Here is a 13,922-nt window from a genome sequence, read left to right as displayed (position 1 = left end):
AACATTTCAAAACAATAGAAGCCTTGTCATTCAGTGTGAAAAGAGGCAATATCATACTCCTAAAATAGATTTATAACAAAATATTATATCTGGAGAACTCTGTATCAGAGTATCTGTATTACAATTTAAGGAGTATTAATACAAATATTTAATCTTTTTTAATAGCATCTATCATCTCTAATTTGCATATAGTCTATATATTTTCTGGATATTTAATAAATATTAAATAATTAATATACCATTATAAATAACTCTGTCTTAATTGCTCTTGATAAAATTTTATCAAACTAGCCTAACCGGTTTGGCTCAGTGGATAGAGCATCAGCCTGTGGACTGGGGGGTCCCGGTTTGATTCCAGTCAAGGGCATGCACCTTGGTTGCAGGCACATCCCCAGCGGGGGTGTGCAGGAGGCAGCTGATGGATATTTCCCTCTCATCGATGTTTTTAACTCTCTGTCCCTCTCCCTTCCTCTTTGTAAAAAAATCAATAAAACATTTAAAAAATGTATCAAACTAATTGTCATTTAAACTATGGATTCCTGGATAGCAGAGATTGTGTGAAACTCACCTTTAAGAATCTTTAGATACATTATATAACTGGCCCCCACTTAGCAATAATGTCTAGAACAATGGAAATTTGGACAGAAATCATTTGGGTGTCAAATTTTAGAAATTTTAATTAAATCCAAGCTCTTCGCCTTTATCAATAATCCCCAAACTCATCTGACTAAACTAAAAAAAAAATCTGAAATATCATCCATTTATCTGATCTGGCTCCATGTGGCTCACAGAATGCAGGTGGACAGTTGCATTAGGACAGAATAGCTGAGACATTAGGTACAAAGTCATTCTCCCTGCTAGTTATGGGGCCTTGACAAGTTGGTTAGCTTCCCTGTTTCCTCTCCCACACAATATGGGAAAAACAATTGCATTGTCCTGAGAGAAATCAATTAATATGCGGTTACAAAGCTCTAACTCAGCATGGTGTCCACCAAGAAAGATTCAATGGTGGTTTGCAAAGCCAGCCCCACAACTTTGTAGCTATTTGATATTGCATGTGATCTGAACTCTATTAAGCACCACCCTCTAATCTGTAGAAAGAGAAGAATAATATATTCTGCACTGGATTATTGTAGAAATGAATGGAATGATGTATATAACATGCTTAGCACAAAGTACCTGATGCAATAGATTCTTGAAAATACTATTCTTTTCCTTTCTTCTTCTTCTTCTTCTTCTTCTTCTTCTTCTTCTTCTTCTTCTTCTTCTTCTTCTTCTTCTTCCTCTTCTTCTTCTTCTTCTTTTTTTTTTTTTGGTATTTACATGAATCTTACTATAAATAGGCTGGCTGTAGCTCTGTTGACATGTTGTTTTCCATAAGTTAAAATGGTGCTTGTTTTCTTGTGTTTCTGTTTCCCATTAGATTGAAAATACAAAAGCCGTATCTCCTAAGGCTTCCTAACAGTCTCCAGGGGCAGAGAGGGCTCCAATTCATTTATTTGAGGTCTGAAGTCAAAGGAAAACTCATACATTTCTAAAACCCTGCCATGCTTTAGAATATATTGATTGTTGTTTGATCTCTTTGTATTCATGTATTTTGATTTCTAAAATAAAAAATATTACAGTAGAATTTTTATTATAAATATAGGGATATATTTATATTCAAATTTGTTTTAAAATCTAGGACTTTTAAAAGACCAAGCTTTATCCACTTATATGTAGGTGCACTCCAAGTAAATCACTGCCATGCTATAGGCCCACTTATGAATAGCTCCCAAAGAGAGCAGAGCAATATGAGAACTTTTCCTAATGGCCAGAGTATTGGTTACAAAATGTGATCTATCATAGATGAAAAAAAGAAATGGCCTAATGTAAGAATACATATCCATATCTATATCTAATCTATACATATCTAGCTATATACATATATACATATGCATACCCAAACACACACACATATATACAGGGTGTCCCAAAAGTGTAGTACACATAGTTTGACTATTTATAATGGCAGTGTTTATTACAATAAAATATATTTCACTTTCAAAATTGAGCTATCAACTGCTTAAGTTTGTACTGGGAGGGAGGGAAGGAGAGAGAGAGAGAGAGAGAGAGAGAGAGAGAGAGAGAGAGAGAGAGAGAGAGAGAGAGAGAGAGAGAGAGACTCTGAGACTATGAGCAGGCTTGGCTAATAGACCAGGGGTCTGCAGGGAGAGTAATCAGATCAGGAACAAGTAAGTTGGGAGAAGAGGGTTGAGGATGAGGGTGGCCCTTTAGGACTGAACACCAAGTGTAAAGATCTTTGAATCACATCTGAATACCAGATTGCATCCCTTATGAAAGAGGCACTAGCAATCTTTTAGATGGAGCAATCCAGCCAGCTGAAATCAGCAAGCGCCAGTGGTGATACAAAAGGTGTTTTATTGAAGAGGCTAGCAGGGCAGGATGGAACCTGCGCATGGCCCACCACCATGGCTCAAACTCAGCCAAGCTGCTGCTCCTCACCAGCAGCTATCACTACTGCCAAGTCTACTAGAAGCAGAGACTGCGGAGGGGAGGTGTGTAACCAATAAAACACCATTCTTTTGGAGAGAACAGCTAGCCTCTTGGGAGCATGCTGTTCTATCGGGCTCCTTCTACATGGAAAGGGCAGAAATTCATTTGATTAGAATAGACACGCTGGCTTTTCCTATACTCAGGACATCAGCCCCAAGCACTCTCTGAGCCACCACCCTGGGGTCCTACATGACGCTGACTCACTTTCCAGCAAAAGAGGCATGGGCATGAATCCATGACCTTGGATCCACAAACCCTATCACATACTCATCACCGAGAACCTGTAGACTTGTTACCGAATAAGTACAGCTTCTGGGAGAAGCAACTGAGGAATGATTAGAGACAACATTCTAAAGAGATAGATTCCCTTCCTCTGAGGGGCAGATTATGCTCCAAATCAATAACCAGCATGTGGTGCCACATCCCCAAAGGGTAGGCTCTGTGGCCTGGGAAGTCATACTCCCAAGAGGATGATGCTTCTGTCATTGGTCTCTGAGCTATCACTGTTGCCTGGTCATTACAGGCTTCTTGTGCCAAAATAACAACACACAAAGCAAGAAGAACTACCCACCTGATCAGGAGGAGGTGAGAAACAGGGGAGACTATGATAGGCCCCAGGTGAGCCATTGAAACATCTCTTGATGCTCTTTTCCAATTTTGAAGGTAAATGGACCAGACTAGTTTCTATGACCTTCAAAAGCATAGGACTTAGAGTTGTCCACCCCATAAGCCACACAGACCAGCAGAGATGTTAGTTTAGCGGGAGAGAAATCCAGAATAAGCAGGAGGAGGAAAACAAGAAGGAGTATCAGTTCCAGTTTTGAGATCAGTTGCAGTTATACTGATGAGAGGTTGTAGCTCATCCTATTAACCTTCCTTTTTTTTCTACCCAGGGAATAAGACCAACCTGTAACCTAATATAGTATTGTAAAAATACATTGCATTAAGCAAATAGATTTCGGTGGCACAGGGAAAGGGGGAGTAGATGGACTGGTGTGCCATTCAGATCTAGAATTCATTCCTTCCCCAGAAGGAGTGGCAGTGGCTGATGGCTCCATCTCAGGTAATTGTGCTTGGCTAAAGAGAAACACTTCACTCAAAGTCACACTCATCTATGGGGGTGGAGGAGTCAAGGAGCTATCCCAACTTCGAAGCTTCCTGTGGGACCAATGAAGGTCTTTGTTGTGCTTTGGAACCCATTCCTTCACACTGTGTACATGAGGGCCATGTCATTATACCTGTCAATGTTGATGTCATCACTTTGTAAGCAGTTAAAAATATACCTGCATAATTTAAGCTTTATAAGTTCCTCCTACTAATTATTGCATGCGTAGTTTAACATTCTCTAATAATATGTCAGAAGGACATAGTGTGTGTGTGTGTGTGTGTGTGTGTGTGTGTGTGTGTGTGTGAACTTATCAAAGGGTGACTTGTAAGCAAAAGGTAAACATAACAGGTGCAGGATTGAGTTCTTTTTAATTCTTTTTTTCTAATTCCTTACTATAAAGATTTTTTAAAAGAAAGTTATAGAATATACTCTTTGATGTGTTTATCACCAAAGTCTGATGTGATCAATATTTATTGAATCTATCAAGTCTTTCATATTGTATGCATGTGTAGTTATTATGGGTTCCAGGATATTTCATAGCACTGTAGCACTCATTTCTAATTTCAAAGCCTGCCAGACAGCCATATCCCCTCGATTAAGACCTGATCTAGATTCCTACTTGCAGCACACCCTCGACTAAAGACAGGGTAGATAAAAAGCCTGTACTAGCTGAGAAACCTCTGCCTACATTAAAATGAAACATGCAAGCCAATAACTGATGCTGTGAACCTTGCAAACCCTCTCACTAGCAGTCCTGGTGAAAGAGAACATTCCCTTCACCTTGTCCACTGGATAAAACCCCTAAACTTTGCCTGGATACTGTTGTTGAGATATTTATTAAACTTTTTCATGGAGGATGAAAAACTATGCTAGAAGAAAGCTATTGCTGTACCATCTCAATAAATATGCCTGTTGTTTTTTTTTTTTGAGACCAAACAAAACAACAGAACACTGTTAATTGTTAACATTTGTACAGTAACTTACAGCCTACAGAACCCTTCTACATACATTTATTGCACTAAATCTTTGAGAGAATAACCTACTGAATTTTACAGCAAGGAAATGGAGACTTGGAAAGGTTAAGCAAAACCATCCATGATTCTGCTCATAAATATTTTCTATATTACAGGAAGTTTTTAAATATCTTTAGTAAACTAAAGAGTGAGATAGAGATTAGATGTGTCCATATCTCATATACTAGATAAATATTAGATAGCAAAAGATCAAATGACCGATTAATGCCAAACTTGGGCCATCATTGACCCCTCAGGGAAAGAGTTACTTTATCAATATTTTTCTACAGGAAAGGAGACTTTGTGATAGAACATATATATATTTTTTTTACCTTAACCTTTGACAACCAAAATTAATTTTTTCAGTTGAATTAATGAAGTTTTAGCTATATTTATTAGAGTTGATAGCCATCTTACAGAAATAGGTTCTGTATCCTGTTAACTATAGTTAATTACTAAGGTTTGTAAGGGAATCCCTTCTTGGAAAACTTATAGGTAGAACATCCCCACATTGGAATTATGTTTCAAAAATACTAAATTGCACTATCATTCATTTAGACTCAATGATGGAACTCTAAGAGAATTTTTGTAGTTTCAATGGACATCTCAGTTTGTGTGAAACTGTCTAATGACTGATTTTCCGGTTGAGTCCATCATTATACAATAGGTCCAGGATACAGAATTGACTCTTCTTAATTATTTATAGAACTCCAGGAACAATTTGATCTCACACTAAATACAACTGAGCTTTTAAATTATAGCAATCCTCCTATAAAGAGACAAAAATTCAACATAATTGGCCACCAGTGACTGAGACCAGATTAAGAAGTACATCCCTTTAGCTTTAATTACATTATCTTTTATAGTTGCTTATGTGGTAATACACTAGACAAATTCTAACAGATATTAAAGTGTTAAGACTAAATTGTATAATTTTTCATTGATTCACACAATTCCACCAAAGTTATCATGTTAAAAGTAAATGCTTTAATAAGAAACACTATAATTAGTTGCAATTAATATACAATGATTATATGGGTGTGCACACAAATATTTGTTTTGTCCATTTGAATTGCAAGGTATTCTCATATTGATAGGGAACAAGTTACAAAAATAGATGCAAATGACTCCTGATTTGATGCCTCAATGTTCATGACTGACTTAAATACACTTGCTAATTTTAGGCTCTATGATATACTACCTCAATAAAATGCTTAAATTCAACATCATTCTTAATCACTAATCTTTTCCAGGGAGGACTGCTCACTTTTTTTTTTAAACATACTTCATTGATTTTTTACACAGAGAAAGGGAGAGGATAGAGAGCTAGAAACATTGATAAGAGAGATGTGCCCACAACCAATGTACATGCCCTTTACTGGAATTAAACCTGGGACCCCTCAGTCCACAGACAGACACTATCCACTGAGCCAAACTGGTTTTGCATCTCACATTTTTCTAAATGCCTAGCCAATGTATTTTCTATCCTATTGTGGGAAATTACTATGTTACATTGTTGAAGGAAAGAAACAAAGCCAGAATTAGAAAATATTCAATATTAACACAGGAGACATGATATTTATAATAAAATCTCTTCATTTGCAATCATATAGCCTTTTGTGCATAGTTGTTATGAAAAATATATTATTTCTCTCATGGAAATTTCACCTATTCTGCCATTAAATTAAAAATATTTCAGGCTGCCCAGCCAGTGTGGCTCATTGGTTGAGCATCAACCTTTGAAGCAGGAGGAGGTCACATATTATACTTAATTCCCAATCAGGGCACATGCCCGAGTTGTAGGCTCAATCTCCAGTGTGGAGCGTGCATGAGGCAGCTAATCAAGGATTCTCTCTTATTATTGATGTTTCTATCTCTTTCTCTCTGAAATCAATAAAATATATTTTAAAAAATATTCCAGACGACATAGGTCACAATCATAGCTGCATTGGCAGTTCCCTGTCCCTCAACTTCCTGCCCAGCAGTTAGGTATTCTGATTACCTTCCATGGCAGACCATTGCCAGGAAATGGAATGCTACTCAACAGCTAGAAATAACAGGGATAGCTAACTCAGAGATAACTATTAGATAGCAAAAGATCAAATGACTGATTAATGTCAAACTTGGGCCATCATTGACCTCTTAGAGAAAGAGTTACTTTATCAATATTTTTCTATAGGAAAGGAGACTTTGACTTTTGCCTTTATCCTTACACTTCTACTTCTAGCACTGGAAAACTGCTAACATTCTGCTCCAGCTACCAGAGTCTTTTTACTTTAATTACCAGCTCGCTAAACTGACTTATTGGATGGTGACTCGGGGTAATTAATCCATTAGTATCTGCTATACCAACTAGATGCTAACTTACTGCTTACATGGTTTGGAAACCTGGCTATTGGAACTTCTTATTCTTGTGACAACTGAGACATTGATTCTTGACACTTTGGCTGGGCTATTCAATGAATAGGGGACTTCTTATTTGGAAAGGGGACATCTTAACCAATGGCTCTTGCACTAAAATAGATGAAAGAAAACAACAACAATAAAGCTTCCCGTAGTTCTTGGATGAGATTAGTAGACAATACAAGTGATATAAATCAGTTACACTATTTTAACTTGCATTCATCACCCGGGGCACTGTGGGTGTATGTGCAAAGTATTCTTAAGTGTTCAGGAGGCCAGTCTCTCTGAGTGTGCAGGTGCGTGTGTAGGCATATATGGAGAGATAGGAAACAGTTTGCATATGTACATGGGGTTGTAGTGTTAGATACATACATTGTTGTTAGAACTTTCTCTAATGTAATTTTTAAATACCATTGAGCTCCTTTATCTGAAAACCAGGTTCATATCTCACATGTTACTGTGCATATAGTTCAATGTTTTTTCCCAAACTAATTTTCTGGAGAGAAAAATAAAGTCATTATCATAATTTAATTCAGTAGATAATGTTCAGTTCCTAATCACTAATGGCTAAAGAGAGGATCGCTAATTATACAATGAAAGGCTATGTTGAACCTTCATTAGGCTTATGTAAATATCCCAACAATGGCCCTGGCTCCCAGAGGTCACAGTGTGTGTGCTTCTGAGAGAAGCAGACTATGGCGGTTGCCAAGAGTAACTCCGCCTCAAGCCTGTGCACTGGGCAGAGCTGAAGGGCTGGGTAACGCGGGCCCACAGTGTGTCCCACATACACAGAGGGCTCTGTCCTTCTCTCCCCCATCCTCCCCTGGGGTCAGCCTCAAGGCTGCATTTACAGGAGAGCTGGCCTCTCCCATCTGTGCACACAGCCCACCCTGCATCTCTAAGGAATGGGGGAGCTATTCTTTGAAGACCTGATTGAATAAGGCAGGAAAAAAGCAACCTGTCATTGATAAGGGGCTATGTGTCCTGTCGCATTTTAGGATTTTTTGTCTTTATTTTCCTTTACTCTTATTCTAATCCAATGCCAAGTATGAAAAACAGTAGGCAAGAGTGTAGCATCCACTGACAACACTTTACCACCTAGAGAGGAAAGGAATGAAGTACAGAGCTTTTCTGAGGCTTCCCCCAGCCAGAAGGTAAAGGATGCTTCTGCCCCGGGAGCCTCGCTCTCTTACAGTCACACAGGCCAAATGAATCAGAGCCCTCGTGGAGTGCAAGAGGCCGCTAATAAAGGGCTGCCTCTTGGTAAGGGGGTAGGTGACACTGAATATCTATAATTGGTCTATTGAATAAGCCAAATTACTGAAATTCCAGAGTAGTTTTATCAGCATCTACTTTCAAACACACCTTGTCAGATCGATTTCTTACCTCTGATAGCAGTATGGGACACACACACACACACACACACACACACCACATGAGAGGTAAATCAAACATTAACCTAAAGATCAATGTAAAATTGCTTCCCCTGTTATAGAGTAAGCCTGAGACCAGGAATGCGGAAGGAGTAGTGGGACCATCTGTCACCTGTTGTTTCAGTCTCTTGGATCCATTTTCCCTTCCTCTGCTTATGGCTTTTCCGGGATCAGAGAAGAGAGGATAGAGTTAGAGTAAAGATACAAAGGCTGTTTTTCTCAACTTGTGCTCTTAAAAATTGACCACACAGAAGGTTTCTGCATGCCTCCTTTTTGTGAGGCAGCTCTCATCCACTTTAGGAATCCATCACTGGATCCTTCCTTGAAACAGGCAAGGTACGGTCCAGCTGACCTTGCACACCAGCTCCCCAGTCCAGCTCCACCCCAGACAGTGACCCTCTAGCCTTCTGGATGGATTGGACTCGGCAGGCAGGGCCTCTTGGTCAGGATCCCTTCCAGATGCCTGCAGCCCGGCTCTCTTCCCTTGCAGCTCACACCTGTGTTCTTCCCACAGAGGGAAGCAGAGCTTGTCTCCACAGCTGCCTCCCCGTTTCTCTCCCAGCATCACTGTGGGAAGTTCCAGAGTGCTTTCACTCAGAATGAGTTGCCATTTCCCATTTTTTGCTAGCATCCTAGAAAACACACACACACACACACACACACACACACACACACACACACACACACTGTTCAAGGGGTTTCCTTACAGTCTCTACAACTTGCCTTGTTGGGGGAGAAAATACCAGGACAATCTCTAATCCTATGGATTTCAGCACTTCAGAGACCCCCGTCCTCATGAGCAATTGACTATAAGATGATCACTGGGACTCTGGTCAGTTCAATAAATCCTAAAAAATTGTATCTCACACTTTTCTTTAGAAACATGGGATTACTCACCTTGCATTTTCCTCGGCTTTATGGCCATAGCTGGACACCAATGTTAACCAGAATTTGTGACTTGAGTAGCAGCCAGTGTTAACATCAGTGGAGCCCACTGTCATTGCTAATGAGATGATGCAGTTTTTAAACCACGGCTCACATTACAGACCGTGAGTTTAGAGATTCCTTTTCTCCTACTTATCCATGACTGCTTCGGCACAAGAGCATGCACTCAGACACACAAATGAAGTCACACTGATGCTTAAAGCACATGGAGTGGAAAGAGAAGGAGTCTATCAGAGAAATCAGTGATCTTGAACAGAAGTTAATTATCCTTTTTCATACTGAGATAGTTCCTTTACTCACCTTTGACTGTTGCATTTTTTGTTTTAATAAGGAGAAAAGAAAAAGCTGTCCTTATAAGCACTATGAGAGTCTGAATCTTCAGATATATGATTAGAGATACACAAAATATAACACGGTGATAGCCACTTAAATTATAGAAACCAAAGAAAGACTATGTCAGCTGGCCAGTGTGACTCAGTGGTTGAGTGTCAACCTATGAACCAGTTGGTCTCAGTTCAATTCCTGGTCAGGGCACATGCCCAGGCTGTGGGCTTGATAACCAGTGTGGGGCATGCAGGAGGCAGCTGATCAATGCTTCTCTCTCATCATTGATGTTTCCATCTTCCTCTCCCTCTCCTTTCCTCTCTGAAATCAATAATTTTTTTTAAAGACTACACATCATCCATTTCAGCTACTTTCCACTAAACTTACTGCTGGGAAAGATTAAGAAAATATTTTTATGTTTAAGATATTATTTTCGATCAACTTTCATTGACTCAAGACTACATATGTGTGTAAACATCTATATGTTTACACATGTATGTAAATACATACTACACACATATACAGTATATTTATATAAAACACTGAAGGAAAAAGGCAAATCATAAAAGAGAGGGGAGAACACAGTAATTTAGTGGTGTTGTCTTCACCACCAGAAACAACTATTATTCATGATGATAACTATATCTTACTGGATGGATATATATATAGATAAATGGATAGCTAAGTATATATCTACCTAGTGCATTTATCTATGCACATATATCCATATATAGATGTAATTTGCTGGGCAAAATATACTATCAACACACAAATGTGTAATCTAATTAACTGAATAATTATATAATTTCAAATCGACTGAGAGACAGGAAAAACCATGGGTTTTAGAGGCAGACAACGAATAACTGTAACTACTTGCGCCAGAGCAGAGTGCCCCTCCACTTACCAGGCTTCGGGACAATAAGCTGTACACTGGTCTGGGCATTGCCGGCCTCATTCTCAGCCACACACTGATAAAAGCCCTCGTCCGACTTGACCACTCCAAGGATCCGTAAGTTGCTTCCTCCCTAGAAAGAAGGAAAGGCAACGTGAAATATTTTAAAAAGGAAAGAAAAGAAAAAAAAACACACCTCAAAGTAAAAAGTGAACATAAACCCATTTTAATAAAACTTCACAGAAGAAATAAGAAGGGAAGCCCTGAGCATTCCCAGCTTCACGGGTACGTCTGTGTTGACTGGGAAAGTCATGGCTTCCGAATTCTGTGCTGGATCCAAGGGCATCGACTTGACCTAGTTCTGCAATGAAAAATGTACTCCCCAAAGTACACAACATCCTCAGTGTCTGAAAGAGCAGTAAACAGAAAACTCTCCCATTAGCAATAGAAGAAGCAAAGGGTAGCAACAAAAGAAATATCATGCTTTGATTTGTTATTGAAAGAAGCTGAGGTTTAGCAGCTACTGGAGAGGGAAAACACACACACACACACACACACACACACACACACACAAAGAAACAAAAACAACACTCTTTGCAGCTTCTAAGGGACAAGAAATCTCAGGTAGATATTTTCTACAATTGTTTATCCAGAAAATATGTCTGAAAATCCTTTTAAATTTTTCATTGCTTTGACATGTACAATTTTGGAATTTGTACCGGGTGGATATTTTATGCCCATTGCTTCTTGTTATATGACCAAAATGCTTCACTTCAGTAATCAATAAATTATAGATAGCAAGGTTATCATTTATTTCATGTAAACTGAGCCACCCTCTTTTTCAAGGATGGATGATAAAACGAACTAGAGAGAGCATTTAATTATACTAACTCAGTTTATCTTTCATATTAGTGCAAGAGTTAGTTCAGTAAGTGAGACGTGTTAAATCACTTCCCCCGAAGTCATTAAGAGATAAATATTACCTCGTGGGGAATTCTTAATTGTTTTTAGTGTCTTGTAGTTGGTTCTCAGCTGATATAAAGTTCTTAGATAAAGCTGACTAACTTCTAATTAAAAATTCACATGTAAGTTACTATCTGTGCCAAATGTTACCTGTCCGGCAGACAATGGCTCTCTGATTTCTAGAGCGATTGGGGAGGTATTTTTAAGCACAATTTAATGTGAATAGGGCTCCTGCTATACATTTTCTTTTCACCTTAAGAAAAGAAACGCTGAAAGAGGTTGGCTGTAATGAGTCAAGCTGGGAGAAAGATTATTCAAACTGTAGAAAAACATAAATGTTGCATTTTATCATGTGTCCTTAAGGGCAGTCAGTAATTTCTTTTTACGAGCAAGTAGCATATATTCTAGGCATAAATAAGAAGTCTCCCAATGGCAGGTCATTTTTAATTCAGTGGTAGTAGCAATAGCACTTAAACTAATGGATTGGTGTGGCATTCAAGTTAAAAATTTCCCCTTTCTTACTCTATTCCCAAGCAATTAAACAAATGGGACTAAAAGTGTGTGTGTGTGGGGGGGGGGGGGGGGGAATAAGTGGTGATAGAAGTGACAAAAAAATGTTTTGTGAGTTTATCCCTTAAGAACCCTTATAGCATGGCATAATGCATAATGCAAGCATGCACAGGCCAAAGAAGTTCCTGAAAGTTCTAGCACTGAGAGCCGGGGAAGGCCATGGAGAGGGCTTGAGCCTCAGCCTGCAGGGCACCTATGTCCCAGCCCCATTCTATAGGGAGACTTGGCTTAGAAGAACACTCTAGAACACTCTTCTTTGACAGATGTGGACCCCACATATCTTTCTTTGGCTGCAAAAGTTCTTTAATATTTGGAAAGAGTTTCTCGTATGTTTATATATGTGAATTCAGAACCTCCGATGCTAACCTACATCTCAAGGAGAGTTTTTGTAGACCATTTTTCAATGAGCAAAGAATTCTGCCGGTGAAAAGAACAACAATAATACGGTATTGAGCTTTCACTCTGTACCAGGACAACGACTCAGTGACTAGGGCACCATTACCCCTATTATCTCCCATGGGGATAGGAAACTAGGGGTCCTGAGACTTACAGTAAATGAGAACTACCACGCTTAGCTTTAAGATGTTCAAAATTACAAGGCAATGTCACCTCTGGCTTCTCTGCCATGACCGCTACCACCATCCCTGCCAGCATCACCCCTGTCCTGCCTACTCTCATGAAAGGCCAGCTGGTCCTCCCTGGAAGGGAAGCTGCCCGTATCACCCAAGCAAGACTCCCAAAATCATAAGTAGCACACCTAATGGAACTTCATTACAATAGGTAAGCCACGGCAGTAACAGATTCCTGGCTCCATATAGTCCAGAGCAAGGTCCTAAACTGTTTTTCCAAGGACAGTAATGAGAATACTTGGAAATAAGTCTTAAGTCCTCTGTTTTTTCTCTAGGTAAAACCTTGTCTGTTAAAAACAAAAAGGTGTTGCGGGGAGACTGGCTTGTGTTGCTCAGGGGTTGGAGTATCAGCTCACAGGCAGACCAGAAAGTATTGGGTTCCATTCACAATCTCTGAATTTTTAATTCAGTTTAATCTCTGGGCCCCCCCCCAAAAAGAAGGGTGGGGGTGGGGGAGGTGTTTGATTACTCTTTTTAGCTCGAAAATTCTAAGTCTAGAATCACTTGCTTTCTTAGGACAATTGTGTTCAACACATCACACCAATGCCAAACAGGAACCTTCTTCCCAGGACAGGAAAACACCTGAAGACAGTCAGCCATGAGTGGGGTTGGAAAGCGAATGAGAGAAGGGATGATTACCACGATCTGAAAATAGTCGCTAGGAATGACCACGTCTCCGTTCTTCATCCAGGTCACCGTGGGCACCGGCTTCCCAGAGACCGCGCACTCGAACTCGATGTCCATGCTCTCGTAGGCATAGAGGTTGGAGGGGTGATTTAAAAACCAGGGTGGCACTGCAGAGACAGGGAACAAAAGCCAGTGGCCACATGTGAATCTGCATGCCAAGGTTTTCACTGAGTTAAACACCCTGCTCTGAAACAGAACATATTTGTAATTCAAATACTTTCTCCAAACCCTCAGTTGGTTATACAAGAACTACTTCAGAACACATCTATTTATATATTTCCTACTCCCTTCGCCCCTTCCCCTGCCACCAAATGCAGTTTAACAATTTCAGTTCATGAGATTTTTTTCTAGAAGAAAAACAGAGAGAGAGTGAGAAAAACAAAAACACTTTTTTTTGGG

At 39.5% G+C, this 13,922-nt stretch overlaps 1 protein-coding gene across 1 annotated transcript in view; it reads right to left on the bottom strand.

The window, feature by feature from the left end:
- LOC123651536 (netrin receptor DCC-like) overlaps window positions 1-13,625 on the bottom strand; it is a 129,006-nt gene extending 115,381 nt beyond the window's left edge. Inside the window, exons 1-2 of the mRNA XM_045574600.1 lie at window positions 13,476-13,625; window positions 10,687-10,807 (exon numbers count right to left, since the gene is read on the bottom strand). Of these exons, the coding sequence (XP_045430556.1) occupies window positions 10,687-10,807; window positions 13,476-13,580 (226 nt within the window). The 5' untranslated portion in view covers window positions 13,581-13,625. The remainder of the gene's footprint in view (window positions 1-10,686; window positions 10,808-13,475) is intronic.
- Window positions 13,626-13,922: the final 297 nt, after the last annotated feature.

This window comes from Pipistrellus kuhlii, unplaced genomic scaffold (assembly GCF_014108245.1).
Source record: "Pipistrellus kuhlii isolate mPipKuh1 unplaced genomic scaffold, mPipKuh1.p scaffold_m20_p_6, whole genome shotgun sequence".
Taxonomy (NCBI): domain Eukaryota; kingdom Metazoa; phylum Chordata; class Mammalia; order Chiroptera; family Vespertilionidae; genus Pipistrellus; species Pipistrellus kuhlii.
The sequence above is the reverse complement of the archived record's forward strand: the minus strand, read 5'-3'. Positions and strand labels throughout refer to the sequence as shown.